The 20,382-nt window shown below is 34.1% G+C and overlaps 1 protein-coding gene across 4 annotated transcripts in view; it reads left to right on the forward strand.

Moving 5' to 3' along the window:
* LOC106869052 (neuronal acetylcholine receptor subunit alpha-3) overlaps positions 1-20,382 on the forward strand; it is a 743,068-nt gene that overhangs the window by 583,977 nt on the left and 138,709 nt on the right. For all 4 annotated transcript variants that reach the window (XM_052971012.2, XM_052971013.2, XM_052971014.2 and 1 more), the window contains one exon: positions 15,345-15,437. In XM_052971012.2, coding sequence (XP_052826972.1) covers positions 15,356-15,437 — 82 coding nt within the window. In that variant the 5' untranslated portion in view covers positions 15,345-15,355. The remainder of the gene's footprint in view (positions 1-15,344; positions 15,438-20,382) is intronic.

Below are 20,382 nucleotides of genomic sequence, written 5' to 3' on the forward strand. Positions count from 1 at the left end.
AACTCATCAAACAAGAGTATATTCAAGATACATCTTTTTTTCTACGGTAAAATCTAAGAACAGGAATGAAGATGATAATAATAATAATAATAATAATAATAATAATAATAATAATAATAATAATAATAATAATAGTCATAATAATAATTTGCTTTGCCGTACCATAATTCATACATGCATTTTCGTGTCTTTTTATGGCGTTTCTTTCCTCCTTTTTACTCCATCAAATCTTCAGTTTCATATTGGCCAAATAGTTATTGCAAAGACGCCAAGTAAGTCTTGTTGGTTGGAACAGATATTTTAAAGTAGGATATTGCAGAAACGCATCAGTTCTTTGAAAAGTGCTGACAAGTAGGATAGATTGCAAATGTTTCTATTAAATCAATAACGGTTTTGAAAACCTGATTTACAGACAGTAAGCAAATGTTCATCATATCTCACAATTGATCGTATTAGTCAATACCAACATCACTATATCTTCCTTTGATATTGCCGCTCACTGCTAGAGCATAAAATATAGAAATTCAACATTGAATATTTGATGAAACGCACTATTCGACTGATATATGTTATATTGAACTTTTAAGTGAAAGGAAAATATGTAAAATTCTATATTTGTTTTGTTTTATTGTTTTGTTGTATCAGACTTACATTTTGTGTTGTTATAAAATATTATAGTGGGCGAAGATTGGCGGAATAAGGAAAGCGTCAGATAAAATACCTTGTGATATTTAGTTACATCTCCTCATGTTCTGAGTACCAATCCAGTCGGGATCAAAGATGTCCTTCCAGGTTCGATAAAACAATAAGTCAAGTTGTTGGTGTTAAAACTTAGAAACATTGGAGGGAACCTAAAGTAATGTATATTTAGAACTGTGGATATCGATGCAAACAAAACTATAAATGATAAATATTCGAAGGTTACTTCACATTGTATCCGCCTCCTAAATCTTAGTCCCAGCGCCATTCCAGTGCTCGGTGGCTATGACAAAGGAACTTATATAGTGAACGTGGTTGAAAGGCTGAGAACATAGCTTGTGATTTCGCACCAGGACTTTAACAGCTTCTACAATTACCACCTGAACAGGGAGGAAAAGGTAATAAGAGAGCTGCTGCACCTCAGTAACTTTGGTGTACCTAAATGGGCCAACGCTAAATGTGCAATTATGCAGTTTTCATATGGGAGCACGACTTGGGAGAGTCCGTTTGACATTAAAGTTTCAGTATTATCCGTGTTAATAAGTGAATACGCAAAATTACCTTATACATTGTGCCCCCATTTTCGGAATAGTTACACGTTATTTTGTTCTGTATTGTGATTTCTATTGATCCTATTTCTTGATTGTGTCTTCAAAACTAATGTTGATATGATTAATTAGCGATACTAAGGCGACGAGCTGGCAGAATCGTTAGCACGCCAGGAAAAATGCTAAGCAGCATTTAGTTCGGCATTACGTTCTGAATCCCATTTCCGCTGACATCGACTTGGCTTTTCATCCTTTCAGCACTAGGGTGGATGTAATCGACTTAACCCCCACGCACCCCAAAATTACTACTGTCTACCAAACAGTTTGAAACTAATATTATAATGCTGTGCTGGTCGATCTAAATTCGCCACTATTTCTTGTTTGGAGCTCTTTTTTGTATTTTTCTTTTGTATGATCCTTAAGGTGTTCGATGCTTGTGACCAATTAAGGAAAAATCATTGTCATAGAGTGCAGTAGAAGTCGATGGTGAACTTAGAGAATAGCCAAAGTGTTGGGGAAATGCGTTGTACTATTTCTTTTGAGTTTTTAAATTCACAGATCAAATCCTGCCGTGGTCGAATTTACCTTTTATCTCCTGCCCCCGGATGATTAAAACAAAATATCAATTAAGTACAGGGGTTGATGTAACCGACAACTTTCCTGTCCACTTTACCAGGGTTGGAGACCGTATAAAAATACTACGAGCGCTTCACTTTTCTCCTCTCATTAAATCACACGCAATATCGTCTGCTAACCATATTTAAGAAGAGTGTCGTTGGCAGTCTCAGACCCAAGAGATAGTCGGGATCTGCCAAGCTAAGTTTTTGTAGAAGAACTTCATAAAAGTAAAATTCTCAGTGGTACTGTTACGCAAGTCAATAAATTCGAATACAAATGCTGGAGATATTTGGCCTTGTAATGCCGATGAATGGAGCAAAAAATGTAATAAAAGACAAAAAATTTCCTTAGAAATAATATGTTCAAATGGTTCATCCCCAATATGTGCCTGGTACGTATTTTATCGATTCAAGATTTTATCTCCTTAAACAAAATTTGGTATCAAGTAAAAAATTAAGATTAGGCATGTTGTTATACAGTCTATCGTATAGAAGACGATATTATACAGGGTGTCCACAAAGTCTGGGTACATGACGATTAACATATGCTTTAAGAAATTATTATTTCTCATATTTAATTTTTTATGTTATGATTTTATTTACTTCATGTACCCATATGGGGATTAACACATACTTTAAGAAATTATTATTTTTTATATTTAATTGTTTATGTTATGATTTTATTTACTTCATGTACCCAGTCTTTGTGGACACCCTGTATATTTGTAGATATGACTATACCCAGATAATGTTAGTTAACCTTAGATGATATCTGATCAGACACACCTATGATCAAAAGATATTGCGAGCATGGGTAATCTGTCATTTGTCTCAGATTCCGCCTCCTAGAGTCATTCTTATCTGAAATGGTAAAGTGTGATTTGAACGAGCAGTTTTCAGTGGAGGAAGGTTCATTACATAAACCCAAACCCTAAAGTAGTACTTACTTTATCGACCGCGAAATAATTAAGGACACAGCTGACCTCGTCGGGATTCGAAGTGAGAACACGAGGAGTAGGAATTGATATTACACAAGTGCATTTTAACTGACGTTCTAACGATTCTATTATTAAACGAATGAGACAAGGATGAAGAGAAATGCGAAGAGGAAAAAAAGTGACAATGAAAACGTGAAGAAATACGCTGGAGAGAATGGAAGAAATTTTGAGGAAGGGAGAAGAAGAAGAAGAAGAAGAAGAAGAAGAAGAAGAAGAAGAAGAAGAAGAAGAAGAAGAAGAAGAAGAAGAAGAAGAAGAAGAAGAAGAAGAAGAAGAAGAAGAAGAAGAAGAAGAAGAAGAAGAAGAAGAAGAAGAAGAAGAATGGAGAATGGGATGAAAGGGAGAGAGAAAGGATAGAGGAGAAATCCAAGGAAGAAATTAAAAATAATAAGGAGGGCGAGGAAGGGTCTAGGAGGAGGGTGTGGGAGGTGGGATGTGAGAGGAGGTCGGGTGTGAGAGGAGGTGGGGTGTGAGAGGAGGAGGAAGGGAGGAGGAAAATGACAAAGAACGTTAAAGAATATCTAATACTGGAAAATAGAACATATATCAAGTACAAAAAGTTTTCTTCTACGTTTTGGAATTATTTGAATGTTTCCATCCAAAGAATTGTTCCAGCAACAATATTTTACAGTTGGTTGGCTTCCCTAATGGTCAATGAGTACGATGCCATTTTACCTTTATAACTTTGGCAGCTCAGAAAGCTTAATTCTTCTAATCTTCAATGGTCTATACTGAGAAAGGAAACTACTATATTTGCCCTCAGAAATTCTTCGCTGTGTATAGAACTGGAAAATTTATTATTACATAATTATTATTATTATCATTATTATTATTATTATTATTATTATTATTATTATTATTATTATTATTGTTCAGTAGTTTTATTTTTATAACGTGCTTTCACTTCACTACCGAGCGCAGCTCTGTGCGCCTTGGGTATGTGCTGTGGTTTGCTGTGATACTCTTATGGTTACTGTATTGAAAGAGTTTTGCGTAGGATGTATGCAGTGCCCAATAGTGCAATTTTCTGTATGTTATATATATTTGTAAGTCCTGATGTTTTTGTTATGTATTTGTCTGAATATTTTTATTATTATTATTATTATTATTATTATTATTATTATTATTATTATTATTATTATTACTGGACTGCTGGCGTTCTCGAAGGGCATGATGAATAATGTTAAGAAAATAGTTACAGTAATCCCTCGCCATTTCGCGGTTCACCTACCACGGTTTATTATTTTAAGCTTACGTTGATTCCTCCGTGGTGTTGTTTTGCATTTATAATAAAATAAATATATACAAATTATAAAAATAATTTAAAAAAATATACGATACTGTTTCTACTTCGCGGATTTTCACCTATCACGGGGTTTTTTGGAACGTAACACCCGCGATAGTCGAGGGATTACTGCATTGTTGTTTTATTGTCCGTGATCAGTTCTTAACTGAGTAGATAATATTATCAACTTCCATCTCCTCTGGGCCATTAAGGTAAAGTGGCAGTCAATTACTAGGAACCTCAATATTAATTGTGGAGGTGCAATGGCCCAGTGGTTAGGGCAGCGGACTCGCAGTCATAGGATCGCGGTTTCAATTCCCAGACCGGTTGTTGTGAGTGTTTATTGAGTGAAAACACCTAAAGCTCCACGAGGCTCCAGCTTTACTCTTCCACCCTGCTTTACTCTTCCACCACGACTTTCTCTCACTCTTTCTTCCTGTTTCTGTTGTACCTGTATTTCAAAGGGCCAGCCTTGTCACACTGTGACACATTCAATATCCCCGAGAACTACGTTAAAGGTGCACGTGTCTGTGGAATGCTCAGCCACTTGCAAGTTAATTTCACGAGCAGGCTGTTCCGTTGATCGGATCAACTGGAACCCTCGACGTCGTAAGCGACGGAGTGCCAACACACATAATATTAATTAATCCATTCACCTCAAATCAGCTGACCTTATACCTAAATCAGAAACAATTAAAGAAAGCGAACTGACAGAACCATTACTGCATCAGACAGATTACTTAGCGGGGTTTTTTTTTCTTTTCTTTTTCTTACGGTTGTTTACATGCTGAGTACAAATCACACAGAGGTCAACTTTGCTTTTTATCTTTTCAAAGTCGAGAAAAATAAAGTACCAGACAAATGTGTTACTTTCCTCGAATTTGGTGTACAGCACTGTTGCTTTGTTTTATCCACACCAGACGGACGAAGGGCAAAGTTGACTTTAGAGTCTTTCATTAAAATCTACTACATAGAGACGGCTTTTATACGACATGCGACACTAGTTATGGGTGTGTATGTAGATATATACATACATATATATATATATTTACACACACACACACACACACACACACACACATATACATATATATATATTTACAGGGTGTCCACAAAGTCTGGGTACATGAGGATTAACACATACTTTAAGAAATTATTATTTCTTATATTTAATTGTTTATGATTTTATTTACATACAAACACAGTGAGTTACAAGAACAGTACAAAACGTCGGGTTCATGAGCACCAGCAACAGCAACGGGGTAGGGAAAGGGCTGAGAGGAAGGGTCATAGTGCTACTAAGAACAATGACACATACACACACAAACACAGGTGCATGCGCATGTAAGGATACACATCAAAGAAGAACTGCATGGAATAAGCAGGGAAAGGGCACACACGAAGACGCAGTGTCGCTTTTAAATCCGATTGCCTGACTTTGTCTGTGTGCACAGGCACGTCTGTGTGTGTGTGTGTGTGTGTGAGAGAGAGAGAGAGAGAGAGAGAGAGAGTGAGGGAGGGAGAGAGAGAGAGAGAGAGAGAGAGAGAGATTTGCAATGTGTATTAACAGTTGGTCACCTGAATTGATTTCATAAAGTGAACTTTGTGTAATACAACTCTTTCTCAGTAGATTAGGTACAACAAGGAACTGAACATACGCTATTCTTATACGATTCGTTGCAGTCAACCACACTCTACTTTACTTCTCTGTCCAAATATGTACAAGGCATTAGGAAAGGGCTTAGACAAATAAAACTACCTAAGTACGTAACTTGTTTAGGAAACTTATCTAAATATGTTCTTTCAATATTACGTTCTTGAATACATCTTGTATAGACGTTAGTTATTCATTTGTGAATTAGCTTTCTTATAAATTCAATTTAAAATTTCATTTCAAATCCAGAACCATGCTTTTATTTCCATATACTGCAAAACCATTATATCAAAGAAGTATTATTTGATTACATTTTAAACTGAAATGTTAAACAATTGGTTGGTCATTGAAATACTCGTTTTATTTTAGTTTAATGAAGCTTAAGGAATGTTCATGTTTGCGTGTGTGAATGTGTGTTTGTAAGCTGGTATTACGTTTGAATTCAGAATAACGTGTGGTTTTGAAGCAGAGGAAAAGGTTTCATAAAATAGTAAAATTCAATTAGAATACATTTGTATTAAGTTAGACATCGTGGCATTTAGAAAATTAATTTCATCCATTAAAACATAAGTCTGAATGAAACCAGTAACTTGGCTTACATGTAAAAATAATACTCGCACAAATGATGCTTGGAGAATAACGAAAAGATGTTACTGAATGCACAATAATTAACATTGATCGTTGTTTACTTATTAAACTAACAATGCCATTTAATAAAAAAATACTGGATAAATATAAATAATATGTATATGGAAATCTTTTAGTAAAAGGTACGGTGTATAATGATACGAAATCGTACTCCGTAGCAAATAAGGCGATAATGTTATATGTGAGTGTAAGACGGTGAGATGGTAGAATCGTTAGCGGGTCGCGAAAAAGGCTTCACTGTATTTGTTCTGGCTTGACGTTCCGAGTTCAAATTTCGCCGAGGTCGACTTTGCCTTTCATCCTTTCGAGGTCAATATAATATGTTCCAGTTAAGTACATGTAATCGACTAACCCCCGAAATAGCTGGCATTGCGTCAAACTTTGAAGCCACTATTATATATGAGTGCAAGACGGCGAACTGGTAGAATTGGTAGAGTGCCGGACAAAGTGCTTAGCGACAGTTCGTCCGTCTTTACATTCTGAGATCAAATTCCGGCACAATCGGTTTTTCCTTCCCCTACCTCGAAATTGGCGACCCTGTTACAATTTAGCAATTTGTGGCATTTTATTTGACAGCTGGTAATTAATGGGTTTTATTTTAAAGACGATCCTCTGGGCAATTTGTTGGTTATTGTTTTGAAATATTTTGCGCTGTTCTTACTTTTTCGTCGTTGCTTTCCTATTATTAACAAACGCACATACATTCATATATACATACATGCATACATACATATATGTATATGTATGTATATGAGTGCGCTCAGAGATATGTACATATATACGTATGTATATATATATATATATATATATATATATATATATATATATATATATATATAAGGGGTACTGAAAAGTTCCTGCTTTTAAGGGTCCTCTGAAAGGCCTGGCTGGAGGCCCAACCTTCCGAGTTCTTTAACATGACTTAGAAATCCTGAAGAACAGCTGCAATAAGTGTGTGTATCTGAGACGGGAATAGGTTGAATAAAATCATAGTTATCTGATCTTCCCGTATTTTTCTTTTACCTAAATCCAGGACCTTTTCAGCACGCTCTCGTGTATGTATATGTATATATATATATATATACATATGTGTGTGAATACACATACATGTATGCGTGAGTATATAGAGAACAGTTTTTTTTTCTTACTAATTTGTTGTATTAAAAGCAGGGCTATTTTCACGTTTAATCTTTTCTTAAAGATCTCTGCTATTTTCTTAATAATCCTTTGTGTTTGGTTTGGAACATTAACGGTCTTCAGTCCATTAGTCTGACGCTTCGAGACCTCCATAATTTCATTTCCATTTTAAACTGTTCCGATAACTCATTGACCACGCATTCTGCTTTTATTCGCAAACTATCCTGGTAATATATTTAAAAGTATTAAAATATTCTATGTTGAATTTGATATTAAATAAAATTGGTTGTTGGTAGATTTCATGGTATACATGTTTCAAATATTGTATACCTCGGTGCTAAATATAGCTTTATTTATTAATAGAACTGCCATACTTAATCACCTCTTTTTGTGAAATTCTATATAAAATTCTAATACTGTTAACTAATGTTTTTACTATCTGAGAATAATTTTCTTGTATTAAAGGCTACTTTTTCCAAAACTGTAGTTATTCCTGTAAATATGCTTTAAAAATGCACCTCTGATCACAAATGGAGTCGTTGCACATAAATAATGTGTTTCATTCAGTGTAAATACATTGTTTTCTATCTATATATGGTTTTTTTTTATGTATCTATCTGTGTTGATGTATCTTTTCATGTAAACGCTTGTGTGTAGCTGTGGCCTGTTTATACGTTTCACTGCATTTTTTGTGTATATATATATGAAACTGTGTTTGGCGACGAAGGGCAGCGTATGAATATAAAGTAAAGTCAAGAAGTGTCTCATCGTAAACAATGTTTATAATACTGAATAAAGCAAACTTTGTTATTTTTTTCCATTTGTTTATTGCTTATACGTGATTTCTTTTTTATGCAAGTGTACGTTTGCGTGTCGATGTTCTGTACATGCCAAGTGTAGTTGTGTTTTTGAGCATATCTTATCATATCTATATTTTTGTGTATATTTTATCGTAATTGTTGTGAAGGTGTTTAACAACGATGAGTAGCGTCTGGATACAACATAGGCATACGTACTTTCAAATGTAATATTGTTATTATAAGACAGAACAAAATAGAAAATACGAACGTACAAACGCAAAATCTAAGTTACAATAAACGGCTCAGCCGCATACATGGCTGACGGGCTAAAAGGTTCGTTGTGCAGTCATGATGTCTTCGGCTCATTGTCAATGCCTGATATCATGACTAGATACCTGTTGCCATAATAATGAGTCTAACCATGCACGGTGAGTGGAAAAGGTGTGAACAACATTGAATGGGCTGCACCTGTAATTCAAACATTCAACCTATATCAAATTGAGTGACACTGATTCTACTTGTGAATTAAGTTAATAGTACGCGTGTCAGTGGAATATAGAAACATTTACACATTCCTTAAACCCTAGGCTGCTCAGTTGATCGAACGACTGGATTCACACATATTGTTGACTCCACACATATTGTCGTGTTTATGTGTGTGTATATATATGTGTGTGTGTATGTTTGTATGTATGTATGTATACATAATATATATGTGTATATGTATTTGTGTGTGTGTGTATCTCTGCATGTATGTATACATATAATATATGCATATATGTGTGTGTGTTTGTGTGCGCGCGCATATGTGTATGTGTTTGTGTATATGCGTGAGTGTATGCAGTTATCTACATATCTTTCTTGAAATATTAGGCAGAATTAAACTGTTGAAAAGAACATTTCAATCTGTATAATGAAATTCAGAAAAAGATAACTTGATAAATAAATAATAACTTGAAAAGTGTACACAAATAGATCAAATGAATGCAGAATCAACTCAGGCTTGAAAGATCGAATTATGTTTGTTAACAACAACAAATATAGTAATCTTACGAGCACAACCATAGGAACACATTAATTTTCTTACTATTATCATCATCATCATCATTATTATTATTACTACAATTTTGAGGCTGGCAGAATCGTTAGCACGCCGGGTGAAATGCTTAGCGGTATTTCGGCCGCCGCTACGTTCTGAGTTCAAATTCCGCCGAGTTCGACTTTGCCTTTCATCCTTTCGAGGTCGATAAATTAAGTACTAATGCATCATTGGGGTCGATGTAATCGACTCATCCCCCTCCTCGAAAATGGCTACCCGTTTGGCAAAATTATTATTATTTTTATTATTATTATTATTATTACTGTTAGTTTTTCTTCCTTTAATTTTGTCTTTATTTCCTCTCGATTGTCTTCTCAATACCTAGGGCAAAGAAGCTCATTTTATTCTTCTTCTTCTTCGTCTTCTTCTTCTTCTTATTATTATTATTATTATTATTATTATTATTATTATTATTATTATTATTATTATTACTACTACTATTATTATTATTATTATCATCATCATCATTATCATCATCATCCTTATTACTACTACTTCTACTACCACTACTACTGCTGCTGTTTTTGAAGTGAAAGCTGAAATATATGAGCAAGAAGAAAGCAAATGACCTGAAAATATTTATGATCAACATTTGTTGGTAGTTAGAGCATGAAAGATTAAAAAAATCAGCCATGATGTTTGTTGCAGTACACAACTATGTGTGTGCTTGTATACAGGGGAGAGGAGGAGACTGAAATAGGGATGGACGAGATATAGACAGAGTAAAAAGGAGAAAACAAATTTGGAGGTTGTGAACACAAAACGAAAATGCTTTCAGTTTAGATGAGAGAATGAGGAGATAGTGTCAGGTGAAATCTTTGCATAATGAAAGGTTAGTGCATGACAGTGAAGAATATAATAAAGGAGGTGTCGAGCGCGAGAAACAGCGAGATAGAGAGATAGAGAGAGAGAGAGAGCAAGAGAGACAGAGAGAAGGTGCAAGTGAGAGCATGAGAGAGAGAGAGAGAGCAAGTGAGAGCAAGAGAGAGAGAGAGCAAGTGAGAGCAAGTGAGAGAGAGAGAAAGTGAGAGCAAGAGAGAGAGAGAGAGAGAGAGAGCAAGTGCGAGAAAGAGAGAGAGAGAGAGAGAGAGAGAGCAACTGAGAGCAAGAGAGAGAGAAAGAGAGAGAGCAACTGAGAGCAAGAGAGAGAGAGTGAGAGGGGGTAATGTATGGCAGAGATATTGTGAGCCTGAAATATGGAAAGAAGAGTAAAATAGATAAACAGATGAAGCAGCAAGTGTTTAGAAAAATATAGTTATATGATATTAAACGAGATGAGGATATGAAAAATGCTAATTAAGAGATATGGAAGCTTACACTTCATGGTATCATAAGTCTAGACTGTGCAAAAGCCAATTGAGTATGTAACGATCAGAGAAAATAACTGAAGAATAGTTGCGAATCTAAAAGTCAATCATCCTGAAACGAAGAATTCACTGTGTTGTTTGTATAGCAACATAGATGCTACAACATGAAAGAGTCAGTCTTATACTTGCAGAGAATTATTTATTTGACTTTTGTTTGTTTGTTGCTTTTTTCTTTTGTCTGTTTGATTTTGATTGTCTTAGTGTGTTTTGGGATTTTTTTTTTTTTACTTTGTATATATTATATTTTATTTATATAATGTCCTTTTATGATTTATTTGGAAAAAATACATATAATGTTTGATCACTGAAATATTTTGAGTGGAGATTACTAATGAATGGTAGAATAAACAAAAGTTTGCACCAGACAAAGCTAAACTATGTTCAAATTGTATCTGTTGGGCACACATATGATTCATCTTATTGTAATGTTAATGATACATTTAGAAGTTTATGGTAATAGGGATGGTGCTTCTGTACAGTATGAAGAATGCTCTTAGGATATATTTTTGTTTCATTTGTTCCAGGTCAGTTCTTAATCGAGCAGACTTTATAACTAGACGCATTCCAACCATAACCAGCCAATCTTATAGCGTACATAGGATTACTTTATACATTGCAGGATTCCATAAAGTAGTCTAAGATATACTAAAAGATGGGTCGTTCTTTATTGCGTGGGTAGGGTGTAATTTGATGGCAATTTGACCTCTATATCTTAGCTGGTGGAGTGACCGCATAGACTATATCTCTCTCCCTCTTTCTCAGTATAGGATGCCAACAAATAAATAGAGTAGACAGCAGCAAACTACCGCTGACATTTAAAATAATGAATGTCACTACGTAAAAACACCGCAGCATTAGTGACACAATGCAAGGCTCTCTATTTTTGACTGCAGCAAGAATTTTTTTAAATATAGAACTGGTGTATTTCCCTGCCATTTTGCAGCAGTTGTTCTTTTCCTGATTATTTCAGTATGGGATATGTTATACATTAATATGGAATACCTTGTGTTGAAAGCGAGGAGTGAAAGTTAACGTTTTCGACTTTTGCTCACCAACGCCCAGTAAAGGAAGGGGAAACCATCAATATTCTATACGCTCCCCTTTGTTAACAACGAAAGCACTCACCAATTTCTTCGGATTCGGGACACTATTTATCTTCTTTCTCTTTGTTGTCTCCCCCCTCTCTCCCTCTTTCTCAATATAGAATGCCAACAAATAGAGTAGACAGTTGCAAGCTACCGTTTCCATTTAAAATAATAAATGTCTCTACATGTTATCTACTCATCATAAAAACAACGCAGTATTAGTGACACAATGCAGGGTTCTGTATTTTTGACTGCAGCAAGAAATTTGTAAAATGATTGAAGGGAAATTGGAAAATTATAATTGCTTTAAATACTTGAAAAATGAGTATTTAAAAAGCATTAATTAGCTAATAATTAAATGTTACAAAATTACAAAGTGGTTAGAGTAGGAATTGTAGCATAAACAATCAATTTACTGCATGCATGCAATCCATCATATTACTTAAATGAATGAGTGTAATATTGGGAGAGCTGAAGATGAATGCAATTAACGTATCATTAGTTCATATGCAATTAACCTATGCTGCTTTCTATTTTGCCTCGGCAAGGCACTTAACTGTCAAGTAGGCAAATCCACATAGAAGTAAACAGATACAAGTGGGAACACTTCATAATTAATGAGCACTTCGTTAACTTCTATTATTGTCTCTCGCCGAAGAAGTATCAGGGATACAACATGGCTGAATTTCTCAAAAAATGTTATTTATATAAGGAACAACTTCTTCAGTAGGTTTTCAACAATTTAATGGTTCATAGAACTCCACCACCACACCCACTACGACAATCATTATAATTACCTTCCAAATATAAGAACCAAGCTGATGTCTAAATAAATGCTGCTATACACATACACACTTAAGTAGATAGTTGCCTTACAAAAAGCAATTGATAATTAATATTCATAAAATAGTGGTTAAACCTTAGGTTATCCTGATACGAATCTCTCTAAAACGTGTTCGGATTTTGTAGATTTCAAATATATGCCACTCGTACCGGACATAAAGTTAATCATCAGCCATAAACTATGGTAGAATAAAAATAACAAAATAGAAAGTACATGTTCCTTTCCCCCCACCTCTCAGCACCACCCACGCACATATCACTTGTACAATTCGTGAACTTTTAAGAATGTAAGACAGTTTATAGCACAATCGTTTTGCAATATAAGCTGATGGCAAAACTAAATTGTGGAATCGCCAGCTGAAATTATTCCACAAACATTCTTGGGTAAAATGTGTATATTATCATTATATCTCAGTCCTTCACACATCAGTTCATTAGGTACCGAGGCAGTGAATGAGTTATTGTTATGAGAGGTCGTTGTTTCATGTGCTAAAAGTAGCCATCAAATCTCTCCTAAATCAAACCATACCATTTAAAATAGAAAACAAATGATTATTCTTGTGCAATAATTACGGGTTAGCAATGGATTCAATGTTTTTTCATCATAGGCCTGCTCTATCAGGGTTGATCTGGGCTATAGCAAAAAAATAAATCATTTAAAACCGACAATAATTTATATGTATTTTTAGAGAAGAAAGTTCTTTTTTCGAATATAATTACATGGACATTATGTTGTTTTTTTTAAGATACATCACATTAAATGTATAAAGTAGGCGGCGAGCAAGCAGAATCATTATCATCCGTATGAAAATACTTAGTGGTATATCTTCCGGCTTTACTTCCTGAGTCAAAATGTCACCGAGGTCAATTTTGTCTTTTACTCCTTGGAGATCGATAAAATCAGTACAAGTTGAGTACTGGAGTCGATGTAATCGACTAGCCCCTTCCCAAAATACGTCAGGTTTTGTGCCTAGAGTACAAAGAATTATTGAATATATGCACTGTACTTGACTTGCGAAGGCGCTTGATCTAGTGGTTGGGATGTTGGAATCAAGATCAGGAGGGTGTGGGTTCGATTCGGGAATGGGGTAACCAGTTGTGTTCTTGAGCTAGATGCGTCATTTCCCGTAGCTCCAGTCTAGTAGTGCTATATGCAGCCCTGATCCCCACCCCTCATCTTTCAAATCTTTGATGTTTTGCTGCGTCAGGTTATGGAAGAATCGAGAGGGTGTCTCTGCCTGTTCGTAACTACACAGGCAGCTAAAGCAATTAGCAAATGCGTGGTAAAAGGTAACATGTCATACACCGTTACGAGTGACGGTTACGTATGCCAGAATTGATTAATATATGGAAGCTAAATTGTATATAAACTAAGATTAAGCCCATCTATATGTTCTAGTAGAGTCGTGCTTAATATTCTTTTGTAAGGTTAATTTCAAAATTTGCACAATATTACATACTATGGAGAAAGCAAAACTGACAACGGTGACATTTGATCTTAAGATGTAAAAAATCCTAACTAAATGCTAGATGTTCTTACCGACGCGGCTATCATTCATTGAAGCTGTCGCCCTAGAATTATATTATAACCAATTTGTATTTAGATATTAAATAAATGATAATTTTCACAAATATAAATGAAAGATGATCACTTTAAATATTAATTTAAATATAACATTTATATGATTGCGACATATTAATATTATATTTAAATTTATAGAATTGTGAGGTACTGCTATCATACACACAGAGCCCAGTCGAAATAAAGACATTTCTGGGAAATGTAAAGTTTAGTTTGAAAGTTTGCATCTTCTACTACATCTTGCCAACTACCGTTCTTCATTCCGAATCATCTTCATTGAAAACATAGACTGTTGGAATATAACATTTCCACTGGCAGTGATTCAAAATGCGATAAACGCTTGGTTTTGAAATTCCTATCTCACGATTCGTTTGCCACACAGATGTTCTTGAACGCTGGAAATATGTTTCATACATTGTAATCGTAGTTGCTATCCGCCTTGTTCCGGAACGTTTCTTCTAGACATTTCGACTAGTTCCATTTCTTTCAAACTTATCCCTAATTCGAATGATGATTAGTCGCGTAGGTGGATCTGTTTGAAATTATCTCCTAAACTCTGCAGTTCGACCGCAATTTCAAACTTCCAATAGCACTTTAATATGAATTTTCTTTGTTAACTTAGTTTGGTTTCCTTCTTTATTTCTAATGGTCTCAACTTCCTCAGCGATCGCCTTCGTTTTTTTTATCCTTTCGGCGTCGATATAATAATTACTCATCAAACTTTAGGGTCATTGTAATCGACTCGTTCCGACTCCAAACTTTCAGGCCTTGTTCCTAAAGTAAAATGGAATATTTCTAATGGATTCAACTTTAAAAGAGAATGAAGTGTGTTATCTGCTGTTAAAGTGTGTATGCATTTTGGGGGACACCCTGTACATATTACACAGGCAAGAGAGGCTGTCAATACATTCTGCAATTCTGTATATGAAATACAAAATCTGAAATCAAACAAACATTGAATCTTTTTTATCTGTCTTTTCAGCTGATCCCACCATGACAGTCATGCAAGTTATAATGACACATTTACCTCCAGGGATACATGGAGTATTGATTATCTGCTGTTTGTTTATAACGGGTAAGGATTTATGATTATATAATAAACATTGAAATATTTATATTTCTTTTAACAGGTTTGAAAGAAAATTCTGTTGCATAATGATATATTTTCACAAATACGATATGAACCGTCATTATTGTCATTACTACTACCGTCATAATTGTCAATGACATTATAACCATTATTTCCGTTGTAGTCGTCGAGATCGTAACCATGGTAGGCGTCGTTGCATTCGTTATCCTCTTCATAGTCATCATTATTATGTCTTCCCTATTATCTAAATAGTACGTACGATACGCAGAATTGCCCCCGAACCGTTTCATCATCCGGGAACCACTGGAAAATGGACAAACTTGTGCTTCCCAACCTATTCTCTGAGAGCTGTAAGAAAGTCTGTAGGCTGATAAAGGAACGTAATATACTAGGAATCCATTTAGGTGATCCTTAACAATACATGTTGTAGTAAATAAATGATGATGGTGATGATGATGATGATGATGATGACGACGACGACGACGATGATGATGATGATGATGATGATAATGATGATGGTCATCTTCCTAAGTTCATATATAATCTGTGCTCTTTAGCACGCTGTGTTTACATTAGATGATTTCTCAAAATAGTTGCCTCAGCTTACAGCGTTTAATACAACACATTCAAGTTAAGTTGGATGTGCAAATTAAGATTCGTTACAACGGCAGCTTCCCTTGCTGATAGCTAATTTACCCTCAGCGCACCAGCCTTTTGCGATTAAACAATATCGGTTTGACGAGATTTCGATTTGGCATTTCGTTATAGGGTGCTTGTTGCTGAGGAAGCGCAAGTTACGCTGAAATCACGTGTTACAACAACCCCATCTGCCAGTGATGACAAAATTTCTTCGGTTGAAATAACTTATGTTTTCTTTCAATACAACTATGCAGAATATCGTGAACACTAAGCTTAATCCTTCAGCAAAAACTATGAGAATGCATTTTCAATTAATATATCAAAACTTGGTTGTCATTTTACTAACGGTGTTTCGACATATTCACTTTAGACTTTGGCTGTTTAGCATAAATGTTACTTAAAATTTGCATATTAATTTGATCAGTAGATGACTATTTCGAATAATTTTCAGTCAACAAATCATTAATATGACTTTATTGCGGATCACACAATTATATTAAGCGTCACACACGATTACGCACATACACACACACACACACACACACACACACACACAAACACACATATATATATATATATATATATATATATATATATATATATATATACATATACATACCTATATACATACATATACATTAAATATACATAATATATATATATATATATATATTGATTAACCTAATGCTATAAGGCGAGAAGCGCCAGTAGTATGTATGTAAATATATGTGGGGGTGTGGGGGGGTGCGTGTGTGCGTGTGTGTGTATCATTATTCAGTTTTATTTTTAGATTTCTTGCCAGTAGAGAAAGAGTTGGTTTCTAACCTAGATCCAAAGGTTCTTCGTTGGAATTTCAGCATCAGCAACAAGGTATTTTTGTACGTATGTATGTACATACATACATGAGTATGAATTATGCAAAATGAATGTTGGTATATGAAAGTAGAAATATATGTATGATAGTACTAACCAATGATAGTATGTGTGTGTGTATATATGTGTATGTTTGTGAGTGCGTGTTTGTATGTGTCTGTATGGATGTGTGTGTAGGTATGTATATTTAGATATATAATTATGTCTATGTATACACCGAGTGAATGAACATATGTGTGTGTATACGGGTGCAAGCGAATAAGTCTCTTCTTATGTGATGAGCAGATTCCAATGACTTTTTAAATGACTGCGAGGGGCATCAGTACAATTGAAATTAAGCTTTACAAGTGGAGGGGCAGACAAGCTGGGATAGTAGGATGACTGAGAATCTTTTCATGGAAAACATTTACAGACAAAAGAGATAACGAATACTTCTAGTTTACATTCTAATATATCAGAATGTTAATCTATCTTCACAAAGAAAGAGATATGCTGTGACAGAGTTTTAGGTTTGATTCTTATTTATATTCACACTTTTGATTTTTTATTCTCATGAACTAATTTTGGTCTTTTTATTTTATACTGCCATTAATCTATTTGGTATTTTTATGACTTATGCTTATTTGAATCTATAAGTTACTTAGAGAATGCTAAAATTTATAATGGGAAACTGAACGTGATCTAGTAGGTCCCATCAAAGCCAAGCATCTGATGACGTGCTAGCACACAGTTGCTACTAGATCATATTTAATCATGTAATTGTTTATCTATTATTTTATATAATAGTATGATATGGAAAATCCATCAACTAGCATTTGTTACTATTTCTCTGAAACAATTGTTATGATGTGTGATCAAAGCTTGTTCATCCCATTTTCTGGTTTTATAAAGTTATATATATTTATTCATATTTATGTATATTTATAAAGTTTTATATATATATATATAAACTCAGAGAGAAATAGAGAGACAGATGGTATGGTGTGCCACCATTTTAATAAACAGGCAATTTTCCTCTCGCTGTTAAAAGCAAACAATACAGTGGACACTAAACAGTTGTCTCTCTGACAACGGGACTTAATTAATGATGACACAGAAGGTTTTGTTATAATTGGCATGTGTGGTTCATCGTTTTAATAAGCATACAATTGTAGCATCACAGGGATGTACACAAAGTGGCTCAACTACAGGATTTATCTCTCCGTAGGGATTTAAAATGTGATTAATCTTATGTAGGTTATGCTACAAATAATCTCAATAAACGATGTACCGTGCACTATGAATACATTCATCCGTTGTTTTTAGCGCAAGTACGGTTATGCAAATTTGACGTACGAAAAATTTTCCAATCAACCAAATAAACCTAGTAGCAATAATTAACAACTGTAATTAATGACAAACGAGGTCAGATTTCAAGAGATCAAGTATCAATTTCAAAGAAAATTCAATTTTCATGCTATGAAGAATATTTTCTTTTTTCTGTTTTGTGTTTTTTTTAATTGTCTCCATTCATTTATATTTGGTAACCGATTGATTTGTGACATGTTTGGTATGTAATCTAAATGTGTATACAAGAAATAGTATTTTGTGTGTAGATATGTTGTCTGTTTAAAGGAAATATTTGTGAAGAGAAAGAATTTAGGAGAGAGAACAAATGTGGAATAGGAAAAATGAGAGAAAGAAGATTGGAAGATGAAAAATGTAGCGGAAACAGAAGACAAAGAAATAAAAAAAGTTTGCAAGTCATGATGGATGACAAGATTAGGAGAAAGGTGGCGTGTAGAGGGAGAATGGGTTGTTTAAATGTACGAGTTGTTGTGTCTAAAAACTTTTCTGTACAAAATATATTTTAAAAAAATACAAGAACTTTCAAAATGAAATATGTTTGAAACCTATAGGGAATGACAGGATTTATAAAGAAATCATTAAAAAAAAAGTATTTATTGTACCTTTCTCTTTTTTCCAAAGTAGTCTGATGGAATGACTTGTGTAAAAATACCACGGCTGATTTTGCACTAGTAATTGATATGAATACTTGTGGGACTTCCAAAGGGGATGCATTTCGTCGCTGATGTGGACGTCAAATTCCTATTGTTGATTTATGCAATACAGCGATACTGCAAAAGCAATAACAACAAGAGGATGGAAAATATCGACAGAATGAATAGAATGGCGATAAGAGAATGGAATATATGTGCCTTGGTGTGTATGTTTGCATGCATGTGCATATGTGTATGTATTTTTCTATCTATATGTACATATAGATATGTATATATATATATATATATATATATATATATATATAGGGAGAATTCACAAAAAAAAACAAAAGACGAAGACAAGTGGTGTAGAAAACAAAGATATATATTAGTATAACGCTCGGGAAGTGAAAAAGTTTTTAATGCTTCGAGCCTACACTTTTCCACAGAAACACAGAAAGAAACAAGGAAACACGGAGAGAAAAAAAGCATGTGTAGTGGCTAGCAATATATATATATATATATATATATATATATATATATATATATATATATATATGTATATATATATATATATATATGTGTGTGTGTGTGTGTGTGTGTGTGTGTGCCTGTGTGTGTATGTATTCTGTGGGTGGTGGAATATCTGTATATGTATATGTATATATATATATATGCATACATACATACATACATATATATATATATATATATATATATATATATATATATAATGCATCAAGTATACGACATCAGCAACAAGTGAAGAATACGTAAACACATAGTGAGAGACAAGTACCAGGCAAAATACCACATGAGGTCTAAACACTCCTCAGTTGTCGACTGTTAATTACTCCCTATTTCGAGCTTTCAACGACAATATACGAAAACATCATTAAACAGCAGCATTCGAGTTATTCCTTCTTAACTCCCTCTACCTCGTTTTAATTCGGTCTTTCTCATAGCTAGAGAGGAGGATGTAAGGATTTAGAGAAACGGACGGACAAATTACCGGGTTTAATAAAACCAACATGGTTTTAAACATTTTATATATAGAGAGAGAAACAGCAGCATAGTCGAGATGTGTTTTCTTCTCTTACTCTTGTTTTTTGCAAACATCTTCAAAATGACTTTCTAAAATGAAATTCCTTTATGCAGCTGAGGAGTACATTTTCATTGTATTTTCTGTAGTGTTATCACTACATGAATAAACGGAGCTTGTACGAAACGTACGTACTGCTATAACCTATTGAATTTTTGTTGCTTTACTTAAAATATATATATATATATATATATATATATATAAATAAAATAAATAAAAAAATTAAAAATATATATATATATATATATATATATATTAGACAACAGATAACAAAGAACAGATAACAAACCCAAGGCTGTGAGGAATTTTCAGGATATTTATAAGGAAAAAGATATAG

This window comes from Octopus bimaculoides, chromosome 10 (genome assembly GCF_046866305.1).
Source record: "Octopus bimaculoides isolate indiv1 chromosome 10, ASM4686630v1, whole genome shotgun sequence".
In the NCBI taxonomy this organism is placed as follows: Eukaryota; Metazoa; Mollusca; class Cephalopoda; order Octopoda; family Octopodidae; genus Octopus; species Octopus bimaculoides.